Source organism: Anser anser, assembly GCF_964211835.1.
Source record: "Anser anser genome assembly, chromosome: 4".
Classification (NCBI taxonomy): Eukaryota; Metazoa; Chordata; class Aves; order Anseriformes; family Anatidae; genus Anser; species Anser anser.
The window spans coordinates 77205708-77217061 of record NC_139724.1 but is presented as its reverse complement, the minus strand read 5'-3'; the positions used below and the strand labels follow the sequence as shown (position 1 = coordinate 77217061).

The 11354-nt window shown below is 63.0% G+C and overlaps 1 protein-coding gene across 2 annotated transcripts; it reads left to right on the top strand.

The window, feature by feature from the left end:
• The first annotated feature begins 1043 nt into the window (after positions 1–1043).
• On the top strand, positions 1044–10772 carry EMX1 (empty spiracles homeobox 1). 2 transcript variants are annotated; one of them, XM_083834151.1, is made up of 4 exons: positions 1044–1103; positions 1547–1901; positions 3976–4160; positions 9986–10772. In XM_083834151.1, the coding sequence occupies exons 2-4, from the start codon at positions 1556–1558 to the stop codon at positions 10151–10153; spliced, it is 699 nt and encodes a 232-aa protein (XP_083690277.1). In that variant the 5' UTR covers positions 1044–1103; positions 1547–1555; the 3' UTR covers positions 10154–10772. The 2 variants fall into 2 exon arrangements, with proteins under 2 accessions (XP_083690277.1, XP_083690276.1); XM_083834150.1 differs by having other exon boundaries at positions 1066–1164.
• The last annotated feature ends 582 nt before the right edge of the window (positions 10773–11354 follow it).

The window sequence follows — 11354 nt, the reverse complement described above, 5'->3', positions numbered from 1 at the left end:
CCGTTTCTCCGCGAACGCCCATTTAAAAACGCCGAGAGGTTTTTTTTTGTTTTTTTTTGTTTTTTTGGTTTTTTTTTCTCCCTCTCCCTCTCTTTTCGCCTCCTCGGAGGAAAAAAAAAATAAATTATAATAATAAAAAATAAAATGAAATAAAATAAACGGGCAGGGCCAGGCGCTGCGGCGTCGCCAAGGCTGCGCCCCGCCGGCTCCGTCCCGCGGGTCCCATCCTGCCCGGTCCCGCGGGTGGGCGCAGGACCCCGGGGAGGGGGGGGGGGGGGGGCGGTTTGGGGGGGGGTGCAGCGGGGGACCCGCGGGGGCCGGCGCGGGGCATTTCGGCCCAGCCAAGTGGAAAATAGACTTTCAGCCCCCTTTGTGCGGGAGGGAGGCAGCCCCCTCCCTCCGCGCCGAAGCAGAGCCAAACTGCGGAGTGAACTCGGGACGGGCCCGCCGAGGTGCTGAGCATCGCCCCCCCCCCCCCCCAAACCGCTTTGGGGGTGGGGGGGGCACGGGCACGAAGCGCCCCCCCCAAGCGGCTGGGTTTTATTATCGTGATTATTACGGTGACTCTGATTTTTTATTTTTTTTTTTTTACGCTGTTTTTATTCCCCGCGCAGGATCGGACCCGTGGGAAGAGCTTTTGTCCGCCGCTGCCGGCGGCTGGGAGCTGGGGGGGGGGGGGCGCCTTCGGAGGGGGGGGGCGGGCGGGCAAGGGGGGCGGTGCTGAGGTCGGGGGGGGGGGCTTCACCTCCCCCCCCCCCCTTTAACCCCCCCTCCCCATCCCACCGGGACCCGCGGGGCTGCAGCCGGCCCCCGAGGGGCTGCGGGGAGCCTCGGGGAGGGGGGGCTCCGGGGAAAAGGGGGGGGGGGGGCGGGCGGGGACCCCCCCGGCCATCCCCAGCCGCGTTCCCCCAACTTGTGGGCTCGCCGGCGGCGGCTCCAGGCCGGTTTTTCAGGCGCTCTCTGCCTCCCCCCCCCCCCTTCCTTCCAACCTCCCCCCCCCCCACCCCCCCCCCCGCCTCCCCGCCGCCGGCCCCGGCCCCAGCCCCAGCCGCAGCCCCCCCAGCCCCGCAGGTGAGGCCGCCCAGGCGGGCGGGCCGCCCCAGGTACCGGCCGTATTTGTAGGGCGAGCCGGGCCGGGGGCTGCGGGGTCCGCGGGGTGCGCGGGTAAGGGGGTGCTGGGGGGTGCTGGGGGTGCTGGGGGGTGCTGGGGTGCGGGGGCGAGGGGGTGCTGGGGGTGCTGGGTGCGGGGTGTAGGGTGCGGGGTGCGGGTTGTGGGGTGCAGGGTGAGGGGTGCGGGGTGCTGGGTGCGGGGTGCTGGGTGCGGGGTGCGGGGTGCGGGGGCTGCCGGCAGCCCGCGGGTGGGCGGCGGGGGTGCGCGCGTGTGTGTGTGCATGTGTGTGTGTGCGTGCGTGCCCGGGGGGGTGGGGGGGGAGGTTTCTTGCACACACACACACGCACACACACACGCACACACACACACACGCGCGCACACGCACACGCAGCCGGGCGCGCACCCGCAGGACCGGCCCCGCTCCGGCCCCCCCAGGCGCAAACCATGTTCCAGCCGTCCGCCAAGCGCTGCTTCACCATCGAGTCCCTGGTGGCCAAGGACACCCCGCTGAGCCCCGACGAGCCCCTGCGCCCCGCCGCCCTCCCCTACCCCGGCCCCGGCCCCGCCGCCGACTCCTTCCCGGGGGGCTTCCAGGGGGCCGCCGCCGCCGGCCGGGCCCTGTACGGCAGCGCCGAGCTCGTCTTCCCCGAGGCCGTGGGGCACCCGGCGCTGCCCGTGGGCCCCCCGCCGCTGCCCCCCCCGCACCCCTTCTTCGGGCCGCAGCACCGCGACCCCCTCAACTTCTACCCCTGGGTGCTGCGCAACCGCTTCTTCGGGCACCGCTTCCAAGGTGAGCCGCGGAGCCGGGGGAGACCCGGGGGGGGGGGTCGGGGGGTCCGGGGGGGGGTTCGGGGGGTGCCGGGGAGCCCCCAGAGCGCCGCCGGCCCCCACCTGTTGCAGCGCCGCGGGGCCCGGAGCCCCCCGGGGCTGGGGGCGCAGCGCGGGCGGTCGGGGTCGGGGCGCGGAGCGGGGACTGCTTCCCGCGGGCCGATCGCCGGCTGGGCTTGCGTTTCTCTCCTTCCTTCTGCTCTTTCTTTCCGTCTTGCTTGCTTTCCTTCTTTCCCTCTTTCTCTCCTCCCTGTCTCTTTCTTTTTTTTCTTTCTCACTTTCTCTATTTCTTTCTCTTTCCTCCTTTCTTCCTTTCCTTCTTTCCATTTCTTTCTTCCTTTCTTTCTTTCTTTTTCTTGTTTTCTTTCTCTCTCTCTCTCTTTCTCTCTCTTTCTCTTTCTCTCTCTCTGTCTTTCTCCCTTTCTCTCCTCCTCTCTTTCTTTCTCTTTCTCTTTTTCTGTTTCTTTCTCTGTTTCTTTTCCTTTCTCTTTCATTATTTTTGTTCTTAATTTCTTTCTCGAATTTTAAAAAAAAATCCTTCTTTCCTAATTGCTCACTTTTCTCTGCCTGCCTTCCTCTTCATTCTCTTCCCGTCTTTTTCTAACTCTCTGCCTTCCTTTCTTCTTTCCATTCGCCGTGTCCTGTCTCCCTTTCCTTTCCTTTCCTTTCCTTTCCTTTCCTTTCCTTTCCTTTCCTTTCCTTTCCTTTCCTTTCCTTTCCTTTCCTTTCCTTTCCTTTCCTTTCCTTTCCTTTCCTTTCCTTTCCTTTCCTTTCCTTTCCTTTCCTTTCCTTTCCTTTCCTTTCCTTTCCTTTCCTTTCCTTTCCATTTTTCTCCTTCCCTCTCCTTTCCTCTCCCCTCCTGCCCCTGTCCCCCCAGCCCCGTACCCCATTTTCCAGCCCGAGCCCCGCCGGCGGCAGCAGCTCCCGGTGCGGCCCCGCAGTGCCCGCAGCGGCTCCCCCGGTGCTGCCGGCCCCGCGGGGCTCTGCCGCGCCTGTCCCTCCGTCCGTCCCTCCGTCTCGCTGCCTGGTCCTCTAATCCTTTTTCTTTCTCATTTTTCTTTTGCTTTATTCCTTTTTTCCTTTTTTTCCTATTTTCTTTTTTTCCTTCTTTCCTTTTTAAATTTCCTTTCCATTTCTTTCTTTCTTTCTTTCTTTCTTGCTTGCTTCCTTCCTTTCTTTCTTCCTTTCTTTCCTCTTTTCTCTCTCTTCTCCCTCTTTTCTTCCTCTTTCGTTTCCTTCCTTTCTTTCTGTCTTATTTTTCCCTTTCTCTCTTTCTGACTTTCCCTCTGGCCTCAGTCTCGTTCCCTCTCTCACTTCACTCCCGTAGCATTTTTCCTTCTGTCTGTCACAGAGTGCTTTGGGTTGGAAGGGACCTTACAGATCTAGTTCCACCCCCCTCACTTTTTTATTTCTTTCTCTTTATTTTTTCTGTCTTTCTGTCTGTCTTTCAGTCTTTCCATCTTTCTGTCTGTTTCCTTTTTCTTTGCCTTTTTAAATTTTTCTTTATCTTTTTTCTTTTCCTTTCTGTCTCTTTTTCTTCCCCCCATTCTCTTTTTCCTTCTTTCTCTTTTCTTTCTCTTTATCCCCCTTTCATTTTCCTTCCTCTTTTTTCTCCCAGTTTTTTCCTTTTGATTTCTCACTTTCTCCCCTTCCTTTCCCCTCTTGTCTCTCTTTCTTTTTTTCATCCTGACTTTCCCAGTTGCTCAGCCCCCTCTCACATTTCTTAGTCCTTCTTTCTCTTTCTGCTCTTCTTTTCCCCCTTCACCCCATTTCTCTCCCTGCTCTCTTCCTTCCCCGGCTCTGTCCGTGCCTTTTCCCTCTCCCCTTTTCCTCCTCTCTCTCCCCCATCCCCTTCCCCTCCTGCTCTGCCCCGTGCCCAGCCGGGAAGGAGACGAGCCAGGCGGGATCACCGCGGTGCCGGGGGGGCTCCCACCCATCCCTACCTGCCCCCCAGACCCCCCCGATCCCCCAGGACCCCATCCCTCGTGGTGCCGGGGGTGCCGCCGCGGGGCCTGACGCTGCTGCTCTGCCCGCAGGGAGCGAGGTGTCCCAGGAGAGCCTGCTCCTGCACGGGCCCTTCGCCCGCAAACCCAAGCGCATCCGCACCGCCTTCTCGCCGTCCCAGCTCCTGCGGCTGGAGAGGGCCTTCGAGAAGAACCACTACGTGGTGGGCGCCGAGCGCAAGCAGCTGGCCAGCAGCCTCAGCCTCTCCGAGACCCAGGTACGGCACGGCCCGGCACGGCCGGCAGCAGCTCCGCGCCGAAACCGCTCGGGGCCGGGGCTGCACCGGGCGAAATCCCGGCTCCTGTCTCCAGGAATCGTGCACGGAAATTGTGCTGGAGCTGCGCAGGGTTTTGGGGTCAGGGTGGGCTTTTTTGGTGGCGGGAAGCTGCTGCCGTTGGCCGAGCAGTGTTTTGGCATCACGGCCCTGTGCGGCGGGGCTGGGGCTTGGGTAGGGACGCAGGTTTCCCCCCCCCATCTCGAGTCAGAGTCGTTTTCCAGTGTTATTCCTTGTTTGCTCGGGTGTTTTGCTGCGTGCCAAATGTGTTTTTAAAAATCCAGCGACCAAAGCAGCAGCGGTGTCACCCCTTTGGCAGAGAGCTGTAAAAATCTGCCCTAACCCGGCCCAGTTTTGGGGTCTGCGGGCAGCCACAGCGGCGCGCGGGACTCAGGACGGTGCAAAGAAACGTGCCCGCGGAGGGTGCTCGCTCCCAGGGCTTGTTTAGCTGCAGCTTTCAGATTTTAGAAAAGACATCGCACAGGCATTTGGCCCTCAGTGTAGGAGATGAGGAAGCCCAGGAGGACAGGGGGATGAAGGCGAAAGGAAAAGCGTATGGTGCCAGGGGAAAACAGGGAGATTGGGGCCGAGCAGCCCCGCACGCTGGGCACGCTGCTGCTCCCAAAACCCCGGGCGAAGGCACGCCGCTTCTCCTGGTATCCAGTAATGGAGTCAACAGGGAGAGTTTCTGCCAAATTCTGGCTGTTAATTTGGCCCGTTTTCCGTATCCATTTAATGGAAAATAAAATACATTCATTCCACTGGAAACTGAAGGCAGAGCCGTGGGTGTTCCTCGCAGCCGCCTGCCTTGTCCTCGCCCAGGCTCCGCCGGCTTCGGCGCGAGCGGCTGCGAGCAAAACCTGCAAATGCAGCCCGGCGAGAGGGAAGTTAGCAGGGAAAATTCCCTGTAACGGGGACAGCGGGCGGCCGCAGCACCAGGAAATGTAACCAAAAGCAGGCAGCCGGGAGGACGGACCGAGCCCCGTAAGGGCACCGCGTCTCGGGGATGCAGCCCCGAAGCAGGGCATGGCAGGAGCTGGCACCCCGGCTCCGTCCCCCTCTCGCCTTCCTGCGCTGCTTCGGCCACTTCTCGGGGCTGAAATCGGTGCTAAAAATAAAAAATAAAAAAAAAACGAAAGGTCAAAGAACAAACAGCAGCCTGCCTGGGCGGGAAGGGCAGCTGCGGGGTGCCCGGGGGCGCTCAGAGCCCCTCGCGTTTTGCACCATTGCCCCGAGCCTAAGCGCAATTACTTGGGAGAAAGCAGAGGCATCCGTCTCTAAATCCGCCTGCATGAGCAGAATCGCAGAGAGAGGCAATATATGTATTTTTACACGCTGCAGCCTGGTTTTTAGTTCCGTATCTCCTCGTCGTGGGGAAGCTGCGGCACTGCCGGGTCGTTGTGCACGGGGGAGCCTCGGCCCCGGGACCAGGGCGCAGCAGAGAGCGGCTGCAGGGAAACCTCCTCCCTCCCAGCTTTGTGCCTTAAAATATGTCTCTATATTATGTATTGTTTAGATATATTTGTAGAGATAAATATTTATATACCTATTACATACAGACGTTTTAAATATTCTATTAATTACCCAGAGGGAAATAACCCAGCCGTGCAGAGGGCTGCGGTGTGGGACCGGGCACAGACTGAGCAGGACCGGAGGGAGGGGGAGGCAGCCAGGGGCTGCTGGTGGTTACCCAACAGATTTTATACCCTGTGGCCGTGCTGCTGTCACCCCCTTGCTTCGTGGTGCGGGCAGGGGCTGCAGAGCCCCACAAACCCCTCTAAAACCACCGTTGTGCTCCGTGCAACGCGGTGGCATCGCACCAGGCGTGCCTCCACCCGTGCCCCGTCGTGTGTCCCAAGTGGTGTGTGGATGAGGTTTTTTTTTTCGTTTTGGAGCTGTGCGCAGGGGCCGAGTGGGGCTGCTGGGCCTGGCCCCCGCTTTCTCGGCTGCTTTTCCCCTGTGAAGGGCAGCTTGGTGGTGCCGAGCCGGGTCCAACAACACCTGGAGCAGCCCCGGGGGAGGTGAAAAGGGTCCCGGTGTCCTCCCTGCAGCAGGAACCGCCGTGGGCCATGGGGGGAGCGGTGGGGACAGGTGATTAACCCCTTCCCAGCCCTCCTCCCACCAAGGTGCTGCCTCGGCCTGGGACGACAGGCAGAGGGGAAAAAAAAAAAAAAAAAGGGTTTTGGAGAAAAGGCAGCGGCGGCGAGCAGCCCACGGCAAACAGGGGTGTAGTGGGATGAAGCCGGGGGGCACGGCGCGAGAGGAGCCGGCCGCAGGGCGTGCGTGTGCCGGGATGACGCAGAGGCGTGGGGACAGCGTGTGCCACGTAACCGGGCCCGCGGGGCGCGTGGGACGTGCGTGTGTGGGGCTGGTGCGACACGGGGAGACGGCGTGCGTGTGCCGGGCAGCGTGGGACAGGACGGGACACGGGGACTGGGTCGTGCCGGGCTGGGTGGCGCGGGCGGTGACAGCGCCGTGCCCATCGCCGGTGGCATCAGGCCGCCCTGGTTGTCTGGCGTCGCCGGCCACGGGAGCGTGCCGGGCTGGGAAATCACTTTGCCGAGTTAATTTTGCACAACCAGGCCTCGTGCGAAATCCTTGCACGCCGCAGGCTGAAGCCTCCCCATCGCCGGCAGCACGTGGAGCCAGCGCTGGAGGAAACCCCACGCGGGGTCCCCTGCCCGAAGCGCCGGGCTCCTGCCCCGCTGCGAGGCGCGGGGTGATTGCGGTGATGCCGTGTGTGACCCCCGTGTCCCGTCCCCCCCCCGGCGTCCCGCTTGCAGGGCTGACTGCCCCACAGCCCCCGTGGGCCGGGGCTGCTCCGAGCGGCGGTGCCGGTAATCATTGACAGAGCGGCCCCGTGACCGTGCGCTGCCAGCGGATGCCTGGAAGTTACAGGAGGAGAAAGATGGGACGCAGATAAACCCGGAGAGCGGCCGCGCTGCAGGGGCGGGCGGGCGGGTGGGTGGGTGGCCGGGTTCCCTGCGCCCTGCTGGGGCCGCAGCTCCCGGGGGGAAATTTGGAGCCCCCCTGACAGCTCCGTAACACGGGCTGCCCACTCTCCCCTCCTTGGATTCACGCGGCGGCAGAGTGGTGTCCCCACGGCAGGACACCTGGAGGCTGGGAAAAGAGGGATAGGGGAGGCAGCAGGAGCCTGGGGGCCTCCAAAGGGGATGAGGTGGCAGCTGGGGACCGTCCCTATAAGACGGCTCTCGGCTCGCAGGGGTGCACAGCGCAGCCCCCCGGTTCTGCCTGGTACCCGAGCTGGGGGCATGCTTCTTGGGCACGGAGCAGCAAGGTGCCGAGCACAGGCGGTCCTGCTTTGGTGCCCTCGCTTTTGGGGGCGCTCCCTTCCCAGACCTCGTGTCTCACTAAGGCAAACTGCCGAGTTTTGGGGTGTTTTTAAAAGAAAAGGTGGCGTAGCCTGGCTGGGGCTTTGTGGCATGGCGGCGGGGCTTCCTGCGCCGCACACCGGCGGGTGCAGCATCACCTGCGCCATCGGGGTCCCAGCTGGGGACCCCAGAGGTGACAGCACAGCACGAGGGGGTGACAGCGGGGCTGGTCCCGGGGTCACAGCTGCTGCAGAGCTCCTCCAGCTGAAATGCTGCTGCTGGAGCCTCGTGCTTACACCGACAGCACCGCTCCCGGCCCGGGGCTGCTGGGGACACGCGGCCAGCCCGAAGGGTTGGGGACAGCCTCGCCGCAGAGCCACCTCTCCGGGTGCTGTCGGCCTCGTGCGAGCAGGGCTGGGAGAAAACCCCGAGGCAGAGCGGGGTTTCTTGGTGGACGTGGGCTTGCCGTCATCGCCCGGCGGTGGTAACGTGCGGGGTGTGTGCGCACAGCGTGCTGCGGGTGGGACGGTGAGCCCACCCCGGGGGGGGACAGCGGGGGCCTGGGGGCAGGGACAGCCGCAGGACGTCTGCTGGAGCCACGCAGACCTCCAATGGCTAACGTGGAGGGGGTTTGGGAAGGGCCAAACCCCCTGCTTGGGGGTTTAAACCTGGGATGGGGCTTCCGAGGGGGCAGGTTATCCCCAGCTACCCGCTGGGGGGGGTCTCACAGTGCTGGGGTCTCATGCTGCAGGGGGGGGGGTCTCCCCCTGCAGGGGTCTCACACTGCGGGGGTCTCATGCTGCTCTCCTTGCAGCTTTTGGGGCCAGGAACCCCAGGGCCAAGGTGCTGTGGCTCCATCCAGCTGAGAAACTCCCCCAGTCCCGCAGCCACCGCGGGTGAGACGGCGTCGGGACGGGGTCCTCCGAGCTGGACGGCGCTCGGGAGGACTCGGGAGATGCCTCGCACCCGGCTCTGATTGCCACAGAGCCTCAGCCAAGCAGCTTAATCGCTTTATACCTTGGTTTCCCCTGCTCTGCCTCAGGGATAAGGCAACTTCCCCGCTCCCAGAGGGCTGGGAGCTTTAATTAAAGTTTGCAAAGTGCTTTGCGGTTGGTGAATGAAAGGCGCCGGCTCGGTATTGTTCGAGAAATGCCCCAAAGCGAGGGAAGCAAATGGTTTGAGTCCGGGCGGGGGTTATAACAGGCTGCGGTGCCATAAAGCGGCCGGTTCGGTGGAACGAGCGCGCCTCGGAGCCACCGAGTGCCCCCCCTGCACGCCAGGAGGGCTTCGCTCCCCTGGGAATCAGGGGCTGAGGGATGACCTCGGCCTCCTGAGAGCCCCCACCCCAGGAGCAGGAGGCGAGCACGGGCTGGGAGCGGTGCCCGAGAAGTGGGGATGAAGGGGGGGCACGATCGGGGAGGTGCCCGGTGCGGGTGATCGCTCCCACCCGCTGCGTCGCGGGGCTGGCATCGGTGGCCGAGCAGCGGCACCTAGTGTCCTGCCAGGGCCCGCGAGGCTGGGCAGCATCCTGCAGGCTGCTCAGCATCCCGCAGAGCTGCTCAGCATCCCCCATCGCTGCACAGCATCCCACGTCACTGCACAGCATCCCACGTCACTGCACTGCTCACTGCTCAGCATCCCGCACCGGTGCTCAGCATCCCAAACTGCTGCACAGCATCCCGCATCACCGCAAAGCATCCCGGTCACCTCACAGCATCCCACATCACCCCACAGCACCCCCCCAGCACTGCCAGCACCCCCCTGCGCCGCCGAATTCCCGGCTGATCTCAGCGCCCTGAGTCGGCCGCCGTGCCCGTGGTGCCGCGTCCCTCGCAGGAGCTGCCCCTGAGCGCGGAGACGCCGCTGCCTCTGGGGCAGCGTGGTGGTGGAAAAAGCTTTCCTTACACCTGAATGCTGTAAATTAATCCCCTAGGATAGCTCCCTGGTTTTCTGCACTCCAGCCGGAGCGGCTGAGAGCCTCAGACCCTTCCCTCGGGCTTTGCGCACGCGGGGCACAAAGCGACGGACCCGTGCGATGGGCCAAGCCCCAAAATGCCGGTTTTTGCCCCATTTTATTGGCCCGGGGAGGCGAGGGGCTTGGTTGGGCTGCACCCGCAGCTGAAGCAGGGCCAGGACCTGGCGATGCCACCCCAGCCTGGGGGCACGATGTGCGGGGCCGGCTCCGTGTGACCTCCAGGCGGCCGTCGGGGCCACCCACGGCACCGGGCACCAGGGTGCTGGGCACCCGGTCCCATCCTGCGAACCGCAGCAGGGGAAGGGTCGGGAAGGGAAACCGAGGCAGGGCTGGGAACGCTCCCGCAGGGACCGGGACCTCTTTGTGGCCGCTCTTCGGGGGAAATGGAGAAATGGGAACCGCTGGGGTCCCACGGTGCCGGGACCCCAGCGAGCGCCTGTCCTCTCCTCGCTCTCCCCCAGGTGAAAGTGTGGTTCCAGAACCGGCGGACGAAATACAAACGGCAGAAGCTGGAGGAGGAAGGGCCGGACTCGGACCAGAAGAAGAAAGGCTCCCACCACATCAACCGATGGCGCCTCGCCACCAAGCAGTCGAGCGGAGAAGACATCGACGTCACCTCCAACGACTAAGGCAGGGACAGGCTCCTGGTGCAGCCACCATGGAGAGGAACCCGGGGGACGAAGGGGGGACACGCGCGGCGGCACCACCACGCGAACTCTAGGGACGCCACTGCCCAAGCCACCGCCGCCGGTCCTCCGGGGGCCCCGCCGGGGCCCGCACCCCATTCCCCCCCGCCGCCCGGTCCCGCGGTGCCTGGGGCATCCCTCGGGGGCGCTTTTTTGGGAAGCCCCCGCCCGAGCCGAGGAGGAGGAAGAGGAGGCTGCCAGGGCCCCGCGCCCTGGGACACGACCGCGCATCCTCCTCCGCGCTGGAAGCCGCCCGTCAGCCATGAGATCAAATCAAAGCGTCCTACCTAGAAGCTCAATGTGCCCAGCCCTGGTTTTTGTTTGTTTTTTCTTTTTTTTTTTCCTTTTTTTTTTTTTCCTGCCTCCCTCTCCCCCCTCCTCCTTTCTCTGTCGTCGTGGTTTTTTTTTGTTTTTTTTTTTCCGTTTCGTTCCGTTTTTACACGGTTCCGTTTTAATTTATTCTTTTATTTTTGTGCCTGTGTGCGTGCGTTCACCGTCGTAGGTAGTCAGCAGCCGTAGCGTGTGTGTTACTGCGTGGAAATAAAAAAAGCAAAATGCGCTCCAGCCACGTCTCCTTGCCTCCCCCGTCCCCCTCGCCCGCCCGAGGAGCACCCCACGAGGACGTGGCCGCCGGGATGCCGGCGTCACCGGCCACGGGTGGCGTCCCCGCCGCGGTGGCATCGCCGCGGGGTGAGGACGGTGGTGGGAGAGCAGCAGCAGAGGGGGGGCTGCTCCCTTGGGGGTGCGGGACCCGCGACTCCGCCGGGGTGGCCGCCGGTATGCCAGGTATGCGGCGGCTTCGGGGCTGGCAGCCCCCTCGCACCTGCGCCGGGGATTGAATGTCGAGGGAGAGGCAGCCCCAGAGCCACCAGGAATGCCCCGGCCCGACGGGAAGCGGGGCGCTGGGGGCTGCCCGGGGACCCCCCCCTCCAGCACCGGGCACTCGTGGACCCCAAGCGAGGAGGGATTTTGGGGGGGGGACGACACAAGGGTCGGGCACCCTCCTGCATCCCACCAGGGTGTGGGGGAAGGGTGCTTATAATAATTATATACATATATAGTATGCAAATATAGTAGTTATATATTATATATATATGCAAATATGTGTATATATGATATATACAAGTATATACACAAATATTAT

Coding starts and splice junctions, on each gene's coding strand:
- EMX1 (XM_083834151.1), top strand. CDS start 1,556: ATGTTCCAGCCGTCCGCCAAGCGCTGCTTCACCATCGAGTCCCTGGTG. Junction 1,902..3,975: donor CTTCGGGCACCGCTTCCAAG/GTGAGCCGCGGA, acceptor CTCTGCCCGCAG/GGAGCGAGGTGTCCCAGGAG. Junction 4,161..9,985: donor TCAGCCTCTCCGAGACCCAG/GTACGGCACGGC, acceptor GCTCTCCCCCAG/GTGAAAGTGTGGTTCCAGAA.